The 19,059-nt window shown below is 43.5% G+C and overlaps 1 protein-coding gene across 2 annotated transcripts; it reads left to right on the forward strand.

Annotated features, from left to right (window-relative positions):
* Positions 1-1,888: 1,888 nt before the first annotated feature.
* On the forward strand, positions 1,889-18,409 carry MKI67 (marker of proliferation Ki-67). Of its 2 annotated transcripts, none has more exons than XM_069020284.1 (16): positions 1,889-1,971; positions 3,141-3,254; positions 3,677-3,758; positions 3,839-3,954; positions 4,320-4,389; positions 4,944-5,022; positions 5,710-7,170; positions 7,476-7,714; positions 8,271-8,673; positions 10,430-10,545; positions 10,971-11,142; positions 11,231-11,365; positions 11,720-12,807; positions 13,596-13,668; positions 14,000-17,008; positions 17,761-18,409. In XM_069020284.1, exons 2-16 carry the CDS (start codon positions 3,163-3,165, stop codon positions 17,895-17,897), a joined length of 7,272 nt encoding a protein of 2,423 aa, XP_068876385.1. In that variant the 5' UTR covers positions 1,889-1,971; positions 3,141-3,162; the 3' UTR covers positions 17,898-18,409. The 2 variants fall into 2 exon arrangements, with proteins under 2 accessions (XP_068876385.1, XP_068876387.1); XM_069020286.1 differs by having other exon boundaries at positions 4,959-5,022.
* The last annotated feature ends 650 nt before the right edge of the window (positions 18,410-19,059 follow it).

Below are 19,059 nucleotides of genomic sequence, written 5' to 3' on the forward strand. Positions count from 1 at the left end.
TGCATTGTTTTGTTTTGTTTTTTAAAGTTTTTTTTCTTCTATCTTCAAACACAGAGCAACACAATGTTCATGTTGATTCTTGATGTTCAGCCTCAGAGATCCTCAAATTCAAGTCTCAGTAGTGAATTCCTGTTTGGGAGCAGAGATGGGGATCAGTTTTATAGCTAAATGAAGGTAACTAATTTGCTGATTAAAATGGACTTAAAATACTAATTTAACTTTTACTGCTGCTCACCCCCTCCCATCCTTGTTCCCTTTATTTTTCCCCTCTTTTTAAACCCCTTATTTTTGTGATTAACAGTATTTTTGTGGCTAGTAGTATTTTAATCTGATTAAACACAGATGCTTAATTTATAACACTTCCCTTTGTAAGTGAAGCTGAATTGATATAAACTGATTCTGGGCACTTTTTGCTGATCTGCAGAGGTGCAAATCTGGGAGCAGCTGAGCCCTCTGCAAATCCCCCTCCCTCAGAGAGGGGCCGAATAAGCCCAGGCAGGTTCAGGTTTGGGAACAGGTTCAGGTTTAGGTTCAGGTACAGATCCAGGTACAGGTTTAGGTTTAGATTCAGGTACAGATCCAGGTTCAGGTTTAGGTTTAGGTTCAGGTACTGATCCAGGGTTAGGTTCAGGTACAGATCCAGGTTCAGGTTCAGGTACTGATCCGGGTTTAGGTTCAGGTACAGATCCAGGTTCAGGTACTGATCCAGGTTTAGGTTCAAGTACAGATCCAGGTTCAGATTTAGATTCAGGTACAGATCCAGGTTTAGGTTCAGGTTTAGGTTCAAGTACTGATCCGGGTTTAGGTTCAGGTACAGATCCAGGTTCAGGTACTGATCCAGGTTTAGGTTCAAGTACAGATCCAGGTTTAGGTTCAGGTACAGATCCAGGTTTAGGTTTAGGTACAGATCCAGGTTCAGGTACTGATCCAGGTTTAGGTTCAGGTACAGATCGAGGTTCGGGTTCAGATATAGGCACAGGTTTGGGTATGGGTTCAGATACAGATATAAAGGTTCAGGCACAGGTATGGGCACAGGTACAGGTAGAGATTCAGGTACAGATTCAGGTACAGGCACAGGAATGGGTAAAGGTTGAGGTACAAGTTCAGGTTCAGGTACAGATCCAGGTATAAGCGCAGGTACTGTTATGGCTACAGGCTCAGGTACAGATTCAGGCACAGGTACAGGACAGCTTTATGCACAGGTACAGATTTAGGTCCAGGTTCATGTGCAGGTATGGACAGCGGTACAGGTACAAGCACGGGTTCATATACTGCTTCAGGTCCGGGCACAAGTACAGATTTAGGCTGGGGCACAGGTACAGATCCAAGTTCAGGCACAGGTTCGGTCAGGACCCCGAGTCCGGGCCCGCCCCTGCCATGAGGGCCCGGGGGGCTCCGCGGGGGCTCCGCGGGGGCTCCGCGGGGGCTCCGCCCCGCCCCGGGCGGCGCCTGAGGCGGGAGCGGCTCCGGGGGGCGGCGCCTCCGTTTGAACTCAAACCGCCCTCGCCGCTTCTCATTGGCTCCGCTGCGCGCCGCGCGCCGCCCCCTCCGCCAATCAGAGGCCGCCGCGCTCCTTTTCGAATGTTCAACGGTCACCTAGGTGCGTTCGTTTCTCCTTCCGCCGTTCCGGCACGGGGTAAAGCTAAAAGAGTCCCTCTGTCCGGTGCCGCTTGTCACGGCCGGAAGGGCTCGGTGCTGGCCCTCAGCCACGGCTGCTGCCGGCAGGCGCGGGCGGCGGCTGCCGCTCCTGTCCGTCTGTCTGCGCGGCTGCCGGCGGCTCCGTTTCGGTGCCTGGCGGAGGAATACAGCCGTGGTGGGGAGGGGGGGGGAATGGGTCGCTCAGTGCGAGGTCTCGGGGGCCGGCGCGCGCGCGCGGGAAGGGCTCAGTCGGCGTCGCGCCGTGCCGGGAGCGCGGGGGGGGGCGCGTCGGACGCCGCCGCACGGGGCCCCTCAGGGCTCTGACAGATCCAGGTACGGGTGGGCGAGCGGGTGAGGGGAGCGAGGCCGGGGGGACGCGGCTTTGGGGTGAGGGGGACCGCGGGGAGGAGTTGGGCCGCCTGACATCTTTCCCTCGGTGGCCACCTACCCCCCCCCCCCCCATGATGGCTCTTGCCCCTGCCGTGGTGGCTGCTGCCCCCTTCTCCCCCGGTGTTTACCTGTGCCGTGACCGCCCGGAGCCCTGGCTTATAAACTTCGGCATCTGCAGCTCATGTGCCTTTTTTGGCTTGTAGGAGTTGATGGCTGCCGTGGACAGGGAACTCTCGGTACGGGATACCGAGTATGTATTTGCGTTCCCTAAAAGACTGCCGGGTTCGCCCCAAAGTTGTGTCCTGTTGTCAACAAGTGTTTATCGCATGAAACCGACCCAAAAATTCCATGAGGGTCTCTCTTAACTGCTTTTAATTCCGTTGTTTTTACCTTGCTGCTTTCAAATATGGAGTGTTTATAAAGATGTTTCCTTAAGGCTCGCTTGTGGCAATCGCATTTACACATTAAGTAATGCGTTACATGGAAATACATAAAAAGTGCATCGGTTGTGCTGTGGCTTTGGGGTTCTTACGCCAGGTGTTGTTTCTCCTCCTGCCGCGATCTGTGCACGCAGAGATCTGCCCTTGCTTCCCTCTCAGCTCTGTCGCAGCCCATCGCGACAGAGATCGGCAATTTCCCGACTTCCAGCCTCTTCCCAGCTCTTCCTGCCAGTGCTCCTGGGAGCTGATGCCCCTATCCCTGCTTTTCCTGGAGCATACAACTGCAGTCATTTGGTCTCTGTTTTAAATTTAAATCTGAGAATTTCCGTCTAGGTAAGAGATGGAAAGATTCGGATTTAGCTGAGGAGGAGTGAGTTTTTAAGTTGCTTACGGGACAAAATATAATCTGTGTTGCTCCTGAACCTTTCCAAGGTTCTGATGGGTAGCAAAAATCTCCTGAATACCTGTGAGTAGTCTTAACAATTTATATAAACATATTCCCAGTTTTCTACACAGCGAAACAAGCACATGTAAACAGCACCGAGATTCTTCTGCTGCCCATTGGGAAATATCTCATCTCTGGAACAAAAATAAAACATAAAAATTTACATCAATTTACTATTGTAAGCATGTAAACCAAATTAGGATGAGTAATCTGCATGTTTTTTATAGGTAAGGTTCTTTATATTTGAAGATGCCACGCTATGGGGAAATCGTTGTCATTAAAAGGAATGGGACTGATGGAATTGTTTTTCCGCTCACCTCAACTTCTTGTTTATTTGGAAGGTGAGAATTTGCTTGCATACACTGAAATAATGAGTGTTTTCCTGCAGATCAGGTCTTTTAATGCTTATTTACAAAAATAAATGTTAATGGAGGAATGGTGTAAAGAGGGAGGGAAGGTGAGACTGGATTAAGGTTGATGTTACGGTAGAAAGCTGAACTTTATTTTATTACTTGTCCTTTCCTTGCCAGAACTACTTCTATTTATTGATTGACTTTTAAATTTCTTGCCACAGGAAATGTGGGGAAGGGAATAAAAGTGATAAGTGATAAGACCAACAGCAAATCAAAAGCATTAGAGATTTTCTTCAAATTTGAGAAATTCTGCTGCTGTACCATTATTAACTAAAATGTTGGGAAATTCCCTAATTCTACAGCAGATTTCCCTGTGTTTTGTGTGAAACTGAACTTGTGTTTCCCTCCAGGAAAACAGAATGTGACATCCGCATGCGGCTGCCGTGGGTGTCCAACGAGCACTGCAAAATTGAGATAAATGAGAACAAGGAGGTGAGATGCTCATGTTTTACTGAAATATGCATTGCCTTGGTGCATCTCGGCAGTCACTGAACTCTTTGTTTGATTTTCAGGCAGTCCTGACTAATTTAAGCACAGTAAACCCCACGCAGCTGAATGGGGCTTGCTTTGAGCAGCCTGTTCTCCTGAAGCACGGAGATGTGTTAACCATTATTGATCGTTCTTTCAGGTGGGTGCCAGGGCCACACTTTAATTATTTGATTCTAGAGTGTAAATTAATGAAGTTTAGTTCATAAAGTCTTACAGGCCTTCATGAGAAGGCAGGATTGCTTAAAGATATCTTTTTATCACTTATATTACATTAAGCTAAATCAATAAAGATAGAACTGTCTAGAGAGATCATTCTGATTTTGTTTTAAGAGTTGTCAGTTTTAGGGAGAAATTGAAAGTGGTTTTAAGTTGCTAAAGCCTTTCAAATTGAGATGTGTGCATTGTTGGGAAGGGACAGCTATTCCTAGGTCATTCCTCTTAATAACAGAAATTTAAGTCATCAACTATTTGACAAAAAATAGTATTTTAAAATATTTCTTTCAGGTTTGAATATCCTCTGCAATCAACTCCGAAAAAGAGGCGTTCCAGGTCTCCAAAAGATGAAACTCTGCAGGTAAATTTGTGGCTGTGGGCATTTTCTTTACCAATACATCGGTAGTAGTGATATGGCTTTTTATTTCCTTGTTCTGTTTTCTTCTTAGGAGTAGTTTTTCAGCCCTGAAGTTCCTTTCTGTCTAAAATACAAATAAACTCCTTCAGATAAAGGCTCTTCAAAATTTAGTAATTTTTAGTCTAAATTTTAGTCAAAAATTTATCTGTTTTTGGTAAAAGAGAATTAATAATTCATGATGTTATTAATACAGATAGAGCTATAAATCTTCCACTGGGTCTGGTAAGAAGGGGAGATTCGAGTGTTTTTATTGTGATTTTACAGCTGCTTTGACAGCTCAGAATTTAAATGATAAAACAAGATAAACCTCTCCTCTTTAGAGTCTCAAATGTATTAGTCAATGTTAACTATTGCAAAGTTCAAGGATTTAATTTAAATACTTTAATGCCTGTTTAGGGACAATGCATGTCTCTCATAAGTAGTTTTTTTCAATGTAGAATTGAAAGCTAAACTGTAAAATCTTTGTTGCTCTGCTGTAATGTTGTACAAATTTACAGGTTCTTCATGTTCAGCAGGTGGCAGGAGTGGAATTATTACACAAACAAACTTCAGGAGCTAAAAGCCTTGATGCTTCAGGTTGGTTCCTCTTTTCTGGGGACTTTGTTTGCTTTTGTCCCCTTAACTGCATTTTTGCTTAGCATAAGAATTGAAACAAGGTTAAAGGAGGGGAAAAAGGCATTTTAAGACTTTTCAATCTGAGAACACCTTGCTATGTCAGCAATTATCACATCACGCTTGGATCTCATCGTGACAGATGTGAATTCACCTCTGTCATTAAAAGTTAACTTGAACTTCTCTGCTGACCTACAGCTACACCTTTTTTAAGCAAATACTGCATTCTCTCATGCATTCTTTCCTAATAAAAAATTGAAACGTGTAATTTTGGAGGTACCTGGTAGATATTGAAATAATTGTTTACAGGAGCTGTTTCTTCTAGAACCAGAAAAATCTAGAGCTGCTAATTCTAGATGATTATAACCCATAGATTGGTTAAATACCAGGGCTTTACCTTCTCATCCTTCTTATCTTAAATAATCCTTAGTTTCAGAGAAGGTTCTTTATTATCATTTCTGACAGATTTTTGTTCCAATGCAAAAAGCCCAGGCTGCTTCCAAGTGTTCCATTTCAGTAGATCCTGGTTGACCATCTTGGGAGGGAAAAGAAGGAATTTTTAATCTGTATTTATGGAACTTATATGTGTAGTTCTACAATTTTGAAGTAACTCTGCGTCTGTATTTTTGTTTTGTTTTGCTTACTTTGTAGATAATGCTGAGTGTGAAGAGAAAAATGCCAATGGAAATAAACAAACTCCAGAGGAAAATCTTCCTGAAGCTTTCCCTGTCAAACTCCGAACACCCAAATCTTCCCAGAGAATACACCATGTTCTTAAAAAGCAAAATGAAATGTCTCCCTTTAGCAAACTCTATGAAAATCTGAAGAATGAGCTGAAAGTGGAAAAACCTCTGCACAGGGGAAGTGCCTCTCAACGAGCTGCAAAAGGAGACCCTGGGAGTGTTCTGCCAGAACCAAATGCTCCCATTTCATCCCTGAGTCATCTTTTTGATCTGGGCAGCACGACTAAAGGAAAGGAAACAGGCAGAAGGGAAAATACTGAACAATGTACAATTGTAAGAAGAGAAGAAGGAAACAGCTCAGGATCTAAGCAGCTGTCAGCTGTAGGAAGAACTCCCAGGAAGAGTTTTACCAGGAGTCCTCGAACTCCCATTTCAAAGGAGGTGTCAGGAGATACCGGTCAGAGTCCTCTGCAGGATCCTAAGGAAATAGGGACACCAGGCAGATGCAAACATTCTGCAGTTACACCCAAACCCAGCAAGGAGAACCACAGGAATTCCCCGTTTTCACTGCAGCAGTGCTCCATAGAAAGGTTGGATTGTCCAGCTAAAGGGACAATATGCAGCCCCACAGCCCCCACCCCCAGCGCTGCTGAAGGAGGCAAATGTGTGCTGTCCACACCAACGCCCAGGAGGAAGAGTCCTCGGTCTCTGTTCGTGTCACCTCCCAAAGAAGCCAGTGGAATGAATCCTGGAAATCCTGAGACTCCAAGAACCCCACGGCGTGGGTCCTTGAAACTGAAGTCTCTTCCAGAAATCCCAGCTGGAGCTCCAGGGGAAGATTCAGTGTGCAGAATTGATAGCACACAACTGCCTTTGCCAGAAGACAAATGCTTAAAGCAAAGACGAAACAGCAAACAACAAACACCAGGAAAACCTGTCCAAGAAGTGCTGAAAGAAATCTGGGATCAGGCAAACCTGGATAACTCGAAGGTGGGACATTGTGAAACCTCTGCCTCTCTCTCTAATTCCAAGAGTCCCAGAAGAAACAGCAGGCAGAGTAAAAATTTCTTGGACAAAAGTGTCCATTCAGAGGCACTGGCTTCAGAAGGGATAATGGCATCTCCTGCTGCTCAGACACCTGGCTCTGGAAGGAAAAGAGGAAGGCCAAGGACCTCTGGAGTGCTGACTGAAACAGCACTGGAGACAAACGCTGGTCAGGAACATCATGATTCAGGCAGAAAAGCCAGTGGAACTCCAGCAGAGCTCGGCGTGGAGGGGTATCACCAAAACCAGGATTTGGAAGATGCCAGTGCTGCAACACCTCGGAGACCATCAGCCAAGAGAAGGTCTGGAAGTGCTGCTGAGCTCAAAGTCACTGAGCCTGGCTCAGAAACTAAAACTCCTGGCCTCTTGCATGGAGAAGATTCAGGTAAATACATTGGATCCCCTGCCTTGTTTTTTATATTAGAGAAATGCTGTAACACTTTCCTAAGAATTCTTCCACTGGGATAAAATGCAGAACCAGTTGCTGACACTAATTGTAAAATATTTATCATGGAGTTACCTTAAAGAGAAACAGATTAAATCCAGGACATTTTATACATATTGTGCATTGTTATGGTCAAATGTAAGTTTCTTTGGGTTTGTTTCCAACTTTGAAATGCACGAAGAAGGCTTAAAATGCTGCCTCGGTTTCTTAGGTAATGTAAAAACATTTTCAATTGTTCTTTTCAGGCAAGACAAAAAGAATCTCTCAGAAGAAGAGGAGTGGTGAGATGCTCCCTCAAACTTCGGGAAAAAGAAAAAGAGTTTCTTTTGGTGGTCATCTGAGTCCAGAACTCTTTGATAAAAGTTTGCCTCCCAACTCTCCCTTGAAAAGAGGCGCTCTCCCTGCCAGACGGAGTTTACCCTACGGAAACTCTCCTCGGGCTGTGCTCAAAAAGGCTCAGGGGTTGAAGCACTTGATAGATCAGGTAAATGTTACGAGCAATCAAATTGCTGAGTCCATTACTGTGCTCAGAATTTATAAATTCTGTGTATTTATTCTATTATTTATTAAATCAAAATGAGTGGTAAATCTTATGTGATGCATGCTGGTGTCACTCATGAGTGATTTGAACCATCAGAAAAGGCATCAGCAAAACCAGGTTTATTTTAAGGTGAAAGTGCCACAAAGTTCATTGGCGAGGTCGCTCTACTACTTAATGGATGGGTAAAACACACAAGGAAAAAACAGACTAAAAATTAAAAATCAACCAATCTGAATCTAAATTTGACATAAAATGATTTAATTGGTGGTTGGGGATGGACGAAGGGTAAGGATGGGAAAGTGTGAGGATGAAAAGGAAGGTAAACCCTCCTGCCAAACTTAGCCCCAAACTTGATCAACAGTTTAGGAATCATTCCCTGTATCATTCCTGAAAAGAGTAAAATAATCCCGGTCTCAGGCAGGGGTCCCCTGGACAGATCACCTCATTAAAAAGAAGGAAATATCCTCCATTCACTAATGTCTATTTTTTTTTTTACCAGGAAGAAAAAAGGTCACCCAAAAATTCCCCAGCCCAGCAGTCCCCAGGTGCCTCATTCCCTCTGTCAGGGAAGGCAACACCCAAAGTTCCTTCAGGCTCTCCAGCCCCTTTCAGGAAAGGGCGTTTCTCCATCTCCCAGCCCCCCACACCATTCCCAATTGCAGAGGAGAAGGATACTGGCGCTGAAGACGTGGATCCAAAGGAGAGAAGTGGTGTCCAAGGGAAAACACCGAAATCTTCTCCTGCTGCCCAGGATGCCAAAGCCTTTGCGACAGTGACACCCACCAAGTCAACCAGAAGTGCCCAGCTGGGTTTGAAGGGCACTGCCATGAAGAGCAGAGGTGGGGCTGTGGCTGTTATCACTGCCAAGAGGAGAAGTGGTGCCTCCAGTGCCAATTTATTAGGTTGGTTTCAACAGATAATTTTTAATATTCACTTTCATGCTTTAAAATACAGGAACCAAACTGGAGAAGGCCTTTTTGTTATGCACCAAATAATTGGTGAATCTTCTGAAATCTGCTGGGCTTCTTGGAAGTGCAAAGTGTTGCATTTTCTCATTCATAAAGCAGATTTATTAAAGCATCTATAAACTCATTTAAACACAAATCTTAAAGTTCAGACATTGAAAAAAGATAAAATTAACATTCTCTTTGCAGGGTTAGAGTCAAGATCTTTAAAATCTGTCAAGTTCGAGTAGTGTTAAACCAAGCCATGTTTATCACATCCATTTTGTTTTCAAAAACGTGACTTTTTATAGCAATGCAGCTTGACTTTGTGCCTTATTTTTATACAAGGCTCACAACCTTTGTCTGGGAACTGGACTGAGTTTAACAACTCACAGTGGTACATAGTGGATAGAAATAAAAAATAAGATCATAAATGGGTGTTACTTTCAAATCTTCAGAATTCTCAAGTTGAGCACTGATTTGAAATAGTTTTGACAGCATTGGAAACTGTAATAGGGGAGCTCTGGTTCTTCGAGTTTTGAATTTTGAATAAACTTTTAGGTAGGGTGTATTTGTCACCTCTTTTCATCAGTGAAATCAGTTTGACAAAGTCAAATTCCCCATTCACCCAGGAATTTTTATTGCTTTTTATTATTCTGTTCATTTTAATGGCAGCAGAGCTGTTGACAAATATTGATGGCACTCCATTTCTCACCACCTCTTTGTAATGTGCTTTTTAATATCACTGCGTCAGTTCCTTCTGTAACATGAAAAGAACATCACAGCTCTTAAAATTTCAGATCCAAAATAAAACTCTGTTTCCAGTGCTTTTTCAGATAATTTCCTGGATGCTTGGCATTTTTCTCTGCATCTTGCACATCCTGGCAATGTCAGCTTTTCAAAGTTCTTTTTATTTACAGACTGACATAGCAATTCTGACAAGAGAGTAATAACATCCTTTTCTTTAGGAACAGCATTCCCCCTTTTTATCTCTACTTTAAAAAATCATTTCTTTTATATGATCCTTGTGTTTTGATAAATTTTTTTCCTGAAGTAAACAAGGCAGGTGTCCTACAACTTCCAGCTTCATTTATTCCACAGCTGTAATTCCCTGCTCCCACTGCTGTGTACAGAATGATGCTGTGATGAAGGTAACCTTGTTTCAGGAATTTTGGGAGTGTGTCACAAGGAGAAGGTGATACAAGAAAAATTATGGGAAGTCTGTGTAGATCTAAATGCAGGATAAATAAATAGTTTTCCTGACTGAAATTGCTCAGGAAGTGGTGAAAGAAACTTCACTTAGAAACAATTTCTCTTAAGTTAAATCTCACCACAGGAAAGCTCATCTGTAATGAACAAGGCTGAAAGGCTCATGGCAAGTTTCTGTTGGGAAAAATGAGTTCCTTACACAAGAGGAAGGAAGGAACAGGGTCAGAGTTCAGTTGTAGGATCTGAGCTGTGTTGGACACTGTGTGAAGCTCATTGTTTTGGTGTGGAAAGCCACACTGGGTACTTGTACTCTTCTTAAACTTAAGGTGAAACTGGGTTTTCGAATTGAAAATATTTCAGAGAACACTTTAGGTATTGTCAGGTAATAACAAACACTTTCCTCTGGCAGACTGCAGAAAATGTATGGGAACTGTAAAGAAATAAAATTGTCAACTTCCATTTACACAGCTGAGAGTTGAAGTGTTTTTTTCTCATTTGCTTCTAGTTGCAAAATCTTGGGCAGAAGTGGTAAAATTGGGAGTTGCAAGACCACAGTCAAAGATTGCTAAAAAAAGTGTCCGTAAAGGAAGACCCCTGAAGAGGATAAACCACCCACCAAAGGTATCCTTTTTTGTCTTTCTTTGTTTTATTTTCTTGCATGACCACCAAACAGCTTGGGTGGATTTTGATAGAGAAGCTGGAAGCTCCTGGTGTGGTATAAAACGGGGGTTGATGTCTCTCACAGCATGTGGGAAATGGAAATTTGTACAAAAGGAATCACGAAATTTTTAAGGTTGGAAAAGACCTCCAAGATCATGGAGTCCAACCTCTGATCATAAAAATCAGGCAGGACCTGCCTTTCCTTTCCTAATCTCAGGCTGGCTGGGCCTTCCAACCCTTTTTGACACTGGACATCCTCCAGTCATCTGGAACCTCCCAGTTAACCAGGACTAGTGATAAATGGTGGAAGGAGCTTGGCCACGTCTTCCAGCAAGAAGAATCTTGGGTTAATAACTCTTTATTTTCTTTTTCCTTTACCTCTGCAGACTCCAGAGAAGAAAATAAAAGATCACTTCAGCACAGGTCATGCAGAGTCACCTGCTACTATAGTTGTAGGTAGAGCTTATTCCACCACAATCAGATCTGCTGGACATGTCCCTAAAGTGGTAAAAAATCCCATGCTGAAGCTAAACATGGATATGGATGAAAGCTTCACAGGTGAGATTTTAAAGTCTGCTGCTCACTCTGCCAGCTGTGCAGTTCTTTTGTCAAAACATGTGCTCATTTCTCCAAATACAATTTCTAGGAATGCCTGAAATGTTTCAAACTCCGAAAAATCAGGATGGAAGAACATTACCTTTGGCTGCTGCTCAGAATGCTGAGTTCACACCACTGTGTGCTGCAGGGGACATTTCTGACTTGCACACTCCTGAGGAATCTGGTAGGTTTAAAAAAAGGAATGTTTAGGTATATTTTGGGTTAGCAGCAATCTCAGCCTAGGCAGACTTAACTGAGGTGAAGCAGCCAGTAACCCATGAAAGGAACCATTGAAATTTATGAGGTATTAGAAGAAAATGTTGTAGTTCCAGTTAATTTCTGAGTAGGATAATTTATCATTCATTTTATTTGGTGTGAAACTTCAAACTGTTGAAGTGTTGTTTCAGACATGGCAACAAACCCATGCACGTGTTTGCATTTTCTTTTCTAGAAGATTGTATTTGAGTAGATTTTTAATTCTACAGGATTTTCTGCTTAATTTATTTTCCAAATGACATAAATCTACTGCTTATTTCAGGAGAGATGATGGTGTCACCATTAAATAATTCAGATGCTTCAGAACAGAAGCAAGAGAGTTCAGGCATATTCCACTTTCTGAGAGAGGAGTCATCTCCATCCATGTTTGATGAAATAGCCACAAAAACTCCTGAAAAAAGAAAAGCTGTGCATGAAGATGATGTGGATAGTTTGGCAGTAATTCCAGAAAAATCTCCATCTCTGGTGAAATCAGGAAGTAAAAGGAGGACTCCAAAGCAGGAGTTGGAGCCAGTTGAGGTCATGTCAGGCAAAAGGAAGATTTTAAGGACGCCTGTGCAAAGGTCAGAACCAGGAGAGGTTTTGTCAGGTATCAAGAGGCTCATGAAGACCCCAAAGCAGAAAACAAAGCCTGTAGAGGCTTTGTCAGGTATCAAGAGGCTCATGAAGACCCCAAAGCAGAAAACAAAGCCTGTAGAGGCTTTGTCGGGTATCAAGAGGCTCATGAAGACCCCAAAGCAGAAGACAAAGCCTGTAGAGGCTTTGTCAGGCATCAGACAGCTCTTAAAGACCCCAGATCAGAAATTGGAGCCTGTAGAGGCTTTGTCAGGCATCAGACAGCTCTTGAAGACTCCAGATCAGAAATTGGAGCCTGTAGAGGCTTTGTCAGGTGTCAGACAGCTCTTGAAGACCCCAGATCAGAAATTGGAGCCTGTAGAGGCTTTGTCAGGCATCAGGCATCTCATGAGGAGCCCACAGCAAGAGTTGGAACCAGCCTCAGATGAAATTGCCTTGCAGAGGTTGCTGGAGACTCCAGCAGAGAGCAGGGAAGCCATAAAAGCTGTACCAAGTGTGACTTCAACCAAGAAGGCCCCAAAGCTGAAATCCCAACCCGTGGAGGACATGGTTGGGATCAGCCGCATTTTCCAGACGCCAAAGGAGAAAATTGAGCCCATAGAAAACATGTTTGGAATTAGCAGATTAATGAAGTCTCCTAAAGAGAAATATCAACCAGTTGAGGATTTTGTGGGGCTGCAAAGGCTCATGGCAGAACCCAGGCAGAAATCTGCTGATTCTGAAGTGGACTATGCTGGAGTGACAGAAATGTTTGGTACCCCAGAGGAAAAGAAGGTAAAACATTTTAACTTTTGGAAGGCATGTTTTTAGACTTTGGAACCTGTGCTTGAAATGAATTCAGGCTTCCTAGTATGACATCTTGTATCTTGCAACATTTAGGGACAGCTGCATTTGCGTGTGTTAAAATGTATCTATTTGAAGGGATCTGTCACGAATGAGTGTTCTAAGATTGTTTAAAGAATCACCAGCCAAGTGGCATTAAAAACAGGCTTACTATAAAAGTGGCATTCCCGGCATCTCATTCACCATTCCACTGTGACCATTACAGGTGGGAAAAGTCAGGCTCTCCATCCAGTGGGTCAGGTTTGGTGATGTCTGTGCCCAGCCTGGTTCATTCTGGTGCTGGTTTTTATTGTGAGAAGAATCTTGATCTTCAGTGGAGATGTGCTGCCATCACTCCCAGTATCATTTATCACTGAAAAAGTGGGTTTGATTTTCATATGCCATGGGTAAAATGCTGAGTATCACTGGGCTTAGTGCTTAGAACTACAATAAAACACTACAGAACACTCAATTTCTCTTCAATACCCCAAATTCCCTTTGAGCAGTTGTTTAGATGCTTCTCCACAATGTTTGTTCTCTTTCACTCTCGATAGCAAGAATTAAGTTTGCTATGTTTGTGTGCTTCTGTCAGATAAATGGATATAGTTATAAGACTAATTGATTTAATTTGTAACGAAAAGGATTTGACAAGAATTTTTATAAATATTGGTGTACATTCATCTGGTGTTGGTTGGCTCCAATAAGTTCATCCATTTATTAGTTGTTGTTTACTCCCTTAGGTCAGACCAGTAAATGCTATGGATTCTCAGGAAGAAATTACACTTCCTGGTTCTAATTCCAGTCATAAACATGGTAAGTACAAATACTTTGCTTAGAGGAATAATGAATATACAAAGTCATGAATGTTACCGTGAAGTTCAAATCCAGTTTAAAGCTCTGTCAGTGAGCCCAGCTATTTCCTGAGCTAAGATCCCTTTTTCCCTTTGACCTCCCAAATAAATTAAACAACTTCAGAAGCCTGGCCTTTAATATAGGAATTGGTTAAGTATTTCTTCCTTTCTAAATTAGAGTGTTTTCCGGCTTGTTTGAGCAAGATGCCTCTCTCAGGAAATTGGAAACTCACAAATACTTTGATCAGGCACAGTAATTCTAATTTTTGGTTGTGCTCTTTACCCTGTTCTAGAAAAGAAAGGAAAAGTTTCCCAAGGTGAAGATTTTCAACAGGAGGACTCAACTGGTGAAGAGCAGCCTGCCCAGAGACCAAGAAGGGGCAGACCAAGGAGGGCTCTGCCTCCTGCTGCAGAAAAGCTGTGTGAAAATGGTGTGAATTTAAAGGAATTACAGAGTCCTGATACCCAGGAGGAGGTGAGAGTGATCACACCTGAAAATAAGGAAAGAGGAAGGAAGACAAAGCGTTGCATACAAGAAGTTGTTCCAAAGCATCCTGATCAGGAAGGGCTTGACATTGCTGCATCTGTAGAACCACCTGGAGCTGCTGAGAGACCAGGTAGAGGTAAAAGGAAAGAGCTGAAGGAGTCAAAACATCCAAACAAAAATCTTGAGTCTTGTGTTGAAGATTCTTCAGTGCTACAAAAAGCAGCTGCAGATACCAAACAGGATCTGCAGGACTGTGGCATCTGTGATGTGTCAGAAACTGAAGGTGATCCAGGCACAAAGACAGACCCTGGAAACATTCAGAATGAAGTTTGTCAGCTGCAAACAGGTTCCAATGAACCTGATAGCAAAGCTAATGACAGTGGGATAGAGGACAGTGAAGAAGTGCTCCTGTCACCGAGGAGGAAGCGCAGAGGAGTGGAGAACACAGAACCAGTGATTCCACCCAAAAGAGGGAGGCAACCACCTAAAAAAGGGAGGCAACCAAGGAATGACCAAGGTAAAGCAGCTTCTCCAGCAGAACTTCATGGAGCAACCAGAAAGCTTCGTAAAGACCCATCCCCAAAGGTTACACAAAGACAGGAACAGACTTGTGACAAAGCTCCTGAGGCTGTCACAGCACAAAAATCTGAAAATGGCACTAAACTTGAACTAAAGGCAACAGAGAGAAGAGTTAAGTCTTTTAGAAGTACTAGAAACAGAAAGCACTCAGCTGAAATGAAAGCAGATGCTCGTGGGGTTGCACTTGAAAATACACAAAACATTCAGAAAACTGAGGAAACATCAGCTGAAACTGATGCTGAAACACAATCCCACGTGAAAAATGAGATGAAAGGCTCTCAGGGATGTGAAACAGAAAATGCTCAGGAAAATACAACAGAGGCAGCTCGAAGATTAAAGGCAGAGTCACCTTCTGCAGAGACAAACAAAATGCCAGTCAGTGCTCAGAACTTGGAAACAAACAGGGCTAGAAACAGGAGAGGCAAAAAATACTCTTTGGAGCAAAAAGCTGATGAACTTTCTGAAAATGTGAACAGCCTAAAACCAATTCCTCCCAAATTTAACTCAGAAGCAGAAGTGGATGAATCTTCTCTCCAGAATTCCTTGGGCTCTGTTTGTGTCAGTGCAGCCCAAGCCAGGAAGGACCAGCCCAGCCCAGGTGCCACAGCAGTCCCTGCTGCAGGCAGCGCCAGTCCTGCTCAAAGGAGGACGAGAAATGAACGGGGAATAATTAAAGCAAAGCAAACTGAAATCGTGCAGGAGAATCCAGCACAAAGAAATGCAATGATGTGTCAAAGAGGAAGAGGTAAAAAAGTTAATTTTCAGCTTGAAGAAAGCAGTTCCAAAGTGGTTGAAGGAAAAAGTTTACCTGAGGAAGATGAAGGGATGACTGACAAAGGTAATCAACATGAGAATTCTGAAAATCCTCCTTCACAGGTAAGGAGGAGCAGGAGAAAGCAACTTGATTCCGTGCCACAGATAGCTAGTCCTGCCTTTGTGGAAAAACAAACATTAAGTGCAGACCATAGCAAAGATGAGGCTGTACAGGAGCAGGAATCGGCTTTGGAAGCTGCTCCCTCTTCAACAGAAGACAATCCACCACGACGGGGGAGGAGACGCGAGGTGGCTGCAGCATCACAGACCAGATCTCCTTCTGTCAGAACGAGGCGTGGGGTGCTGCAGGGGGATGGTAAAAAGATGGCAGAGAGAGAAGATGAAAATCCAGCTCTGGGAAATAAAACTGTGCAGGCAAAAGTGAATGCCTCAGCAAGGGACAGAAGGAAAAAGATGGATCCAGCAGCAGAGGCAAAAAGTTCAGCTCCTCTCCAGAGAAAACGTGGCTTGTTGGAGACTAAAGATGAGGGTACTCATGAAGAACAAAGTGTGCCTTTGGAAGCAGTGTCCTGTGCAAAGGAGAAGCCACCAGGAAGGGGCAGAAGGAAAGAAACTGCTCTGGCATCACGCACAGCCAATTCCATCTCTCTTCGAGGGAAACGCGGTTTGCCAGCAGGTGATGGAGAAGAAGCTCCCAAAGAAGAGCAAAATGTTCCCTTAGAAACTTGTGATCCATCTGGAAAAGAAAATCAACTGAGAAGAGGCAGAAGGAAAGAAATTGCCCCCTCTGTTCAGGGAAAACAGGGCCTATCAAAACAAAATGGTAGGAAAAATAACAGTAGGGAAGCAAAACGGAATTTGGACAATTCCCTTTCCCAAGAAAACAGGGATCTTTCAGAAGGGAGCTCAAGGCAAGCAACCACTTCACTGGCTCTTAGCCCCACCTCATTTCAAGGTTTGCCAGAGGATGGTAAGGATGGAATTCCTGAAGAACAAAGTAAACTTATGGAAGTAGCTCCACCTGCGAAAGAAAATCCATCCAGGGTGGGCAGGAAGAAAACAACTTCTTCCACTTGTGAAGAAACAACTCCCACTTCTCTCAGGGGAAAACCCAACCTTCCCAGAGGCAGAGGCCAGAAGAGGATTCTTAAAGAAAGTGAAGATGCATCTCCACAGAATAATCCATGCCAGGGAAGAACAAGGCAACTGAGGAATAATAGGAGGAAGGTGGAATTCACCTTAGAGGCAGCTACTTCTACTTCTCTCCGTAAAAGCGGTGACTTGCCAGAAAATGGAAGCACTCTGGAAACTCAGGATTTGAGTGGGACATCCACTGGCTCTGAAGAGAATCAGTCTGAAAAAGGCCAGGAGGGTGACCCTGCTCCACAGGCAGCCCCCCCTTCTCGCAGAAGGAAATGCCAGCTGCCAGCAGAGGATGTGGCACCCAAGAGATTAAAATCAGGTGAGGCAAGGATTGGCTTTCTCTTTTCTAAGGGTGGCTGAGTTATGTGTAGATACAAGAGTGATGTGTGCAGAACTCCAGGGGCTGCTGATGGAGAGCACAGAATGATGGGATCATTTAAGTTGGAAAAGATCCAAGATCCCAGCTCCATTCCCATCTCTGGACATGCTCCAGCCCCTCCATGTCCTTCCTGAGGGACCCAAACTGGACACAGCACTGGAGGTGCCTCCCCAGTGCCCAGGATGGGGGACGATCACTGCCGTGGTCCTGCTGGCCACCTGAAATATTCCCTGGAGTTTTCAGCTTGACTTAAAAACTCCCAATTAGAAAATATTATCAAATGAATGCCTTGAAGTAGAAATGACAGCAACTCTTTAGGGCTACACAGTGAGGAATTTCCTGCCCTAAAACTTCCTCTGTTTTCATTTTTGCAGGACTTTGGTGTTGGTTCTGTTTTAGGTTTACATATCAGTGGAAGGAATTTTAGCTCAAATGGCCGCTAATTGGTTTTGGTGCTCTCATTAATGTTAACCTACTTTCAGAAATAGCTGTAAATCCTCAGGGATCCAACTTAAAGGATATTGGATGTGCAGAAGTGTGGGGTTGGTATCTGGTTTGTTGAATTCAGAGATGTAATCTTTGGAATGTTGTCATTGGGGACATTTCCTGTCAAAACAATGTAGGTGAAGATGGAATTTTGTGGAAAATGTTTGATTGATGATACAAATTGACATTTTTCCATGTGCAAATAGGGAGTGATGAAAATGGGTCCCTACAAAAAGGAAGAAGAAACAAAACTAAAGAACTTGGAGAAGAGGATGCAAGGGCAGCTCAGAGCACTGGAGGGATGGACAGGAAGACAAGGTCCAGCAGAAGAACACAGAAATAGGAGTCCCAGAACCAGTTTTTAAATCAATTCAGTAATTCCAATTACAGGTGGTTTTTTTTAATGTGAATTGATTTGCACTCAGATTTTAAGCTCAGATTTTTGATAATTCTATGGTTGCTTTACAAAGTATATTTCTTAATGTGTTTACAGATAGAAGGTAGATAGTTTTTTAGTAGCTTTGCCAATGTGTGGTGGTTCCTAAACCATGGGGTGCTTGTGCAAAGCTGCAAACAGGAAATACATTTTGTTATGCCAGTATTTCTCTCCCTTTTCCTGTTGATCAATTCAGCAATCAGGAAGCCATATTACTGCCAGCTGAAGCAATTTTCTACTGAAATTTTCCTCTGCTTAAGTTTTATTTTACATTGGAGTTCTGTAAATATTCTTTAAAAAAAATTGCAGTTGTATTAGCAGAATTATGATGCTGAATTTTTGATAAGTTTTTTTTTTTTAAAAATCAAAGCTTGTATTGAAAAATGCGGATTTCTAAGTCATTAAACTTGTAAACAATTGGGGACTGGTGTGGGTTTTTGGTTTTAAGAATGTAATTGATGCTGTCCTACGAGTTCATTTCTAAGGTTCATCCTCTTTGGTTGGTGTGGTTTGGAGATACAATTTTTAGGACCTTTTACAGGTAATTTGTCCTCAAGGCTGGGGGCTTCTTAGATGCAGAAATAGAAAATTCAGCCTGGGCATCAAACGTCTGCGCAGCTCTTAGGCCTGACTTAAAATCCTCCGTGTTTATGTGGTGTGTGGGGAGTTAGGAATGGTTCTGCAGCAGAGGAGTTGGAATTGCAACTGTTAAGCTTGGAAAAGACCCTAAAGATCAACTCCACCCATCCCTAAGTGCCACATCCACACGGCTTTTGAGCACTTCCAGGGATGGGGACTTCAAGACTGCCCTGGGCAGCTGTGCCAGGGCTGGACAAACCTTTTCCATTAAGGAATTTCCCAATATCCAACCTGCCTCTCCCCTGGCCCAGCCTGAGGCCGTTCCCTCTCTCCTGTCCCTGTTCCCTGGGAGCAGAGCCCGACCCCCCCGGCTGCCCCCTCCTGTCAGGGACTTGTGCAGAGCCACAAGGTCCCCCCTGAGCCTCCTTTGCTCCAGCCTGAGCCCCTTTCCAGCTCCCTCAGCTGCTCCTGGGGCTCCAGCCCCTCCCCA

This window comes from Aphelocoma coerulescens, chromosome 6 (assembly GCF_041296385.1).
Source record: "Aphelocoma coerulescens isolate FSJ_1873_10779 chromosome 6, UR_Acoe_1.0, whole genome shotgun sequence".
NCBI classification, from domain to species: domain Eukaryota; kingdom Metazoa; phylum Chordata; class Aves; order Passeriformes; family Corvidae; genus Aphelocoma; species Aphelocoma coerulescens.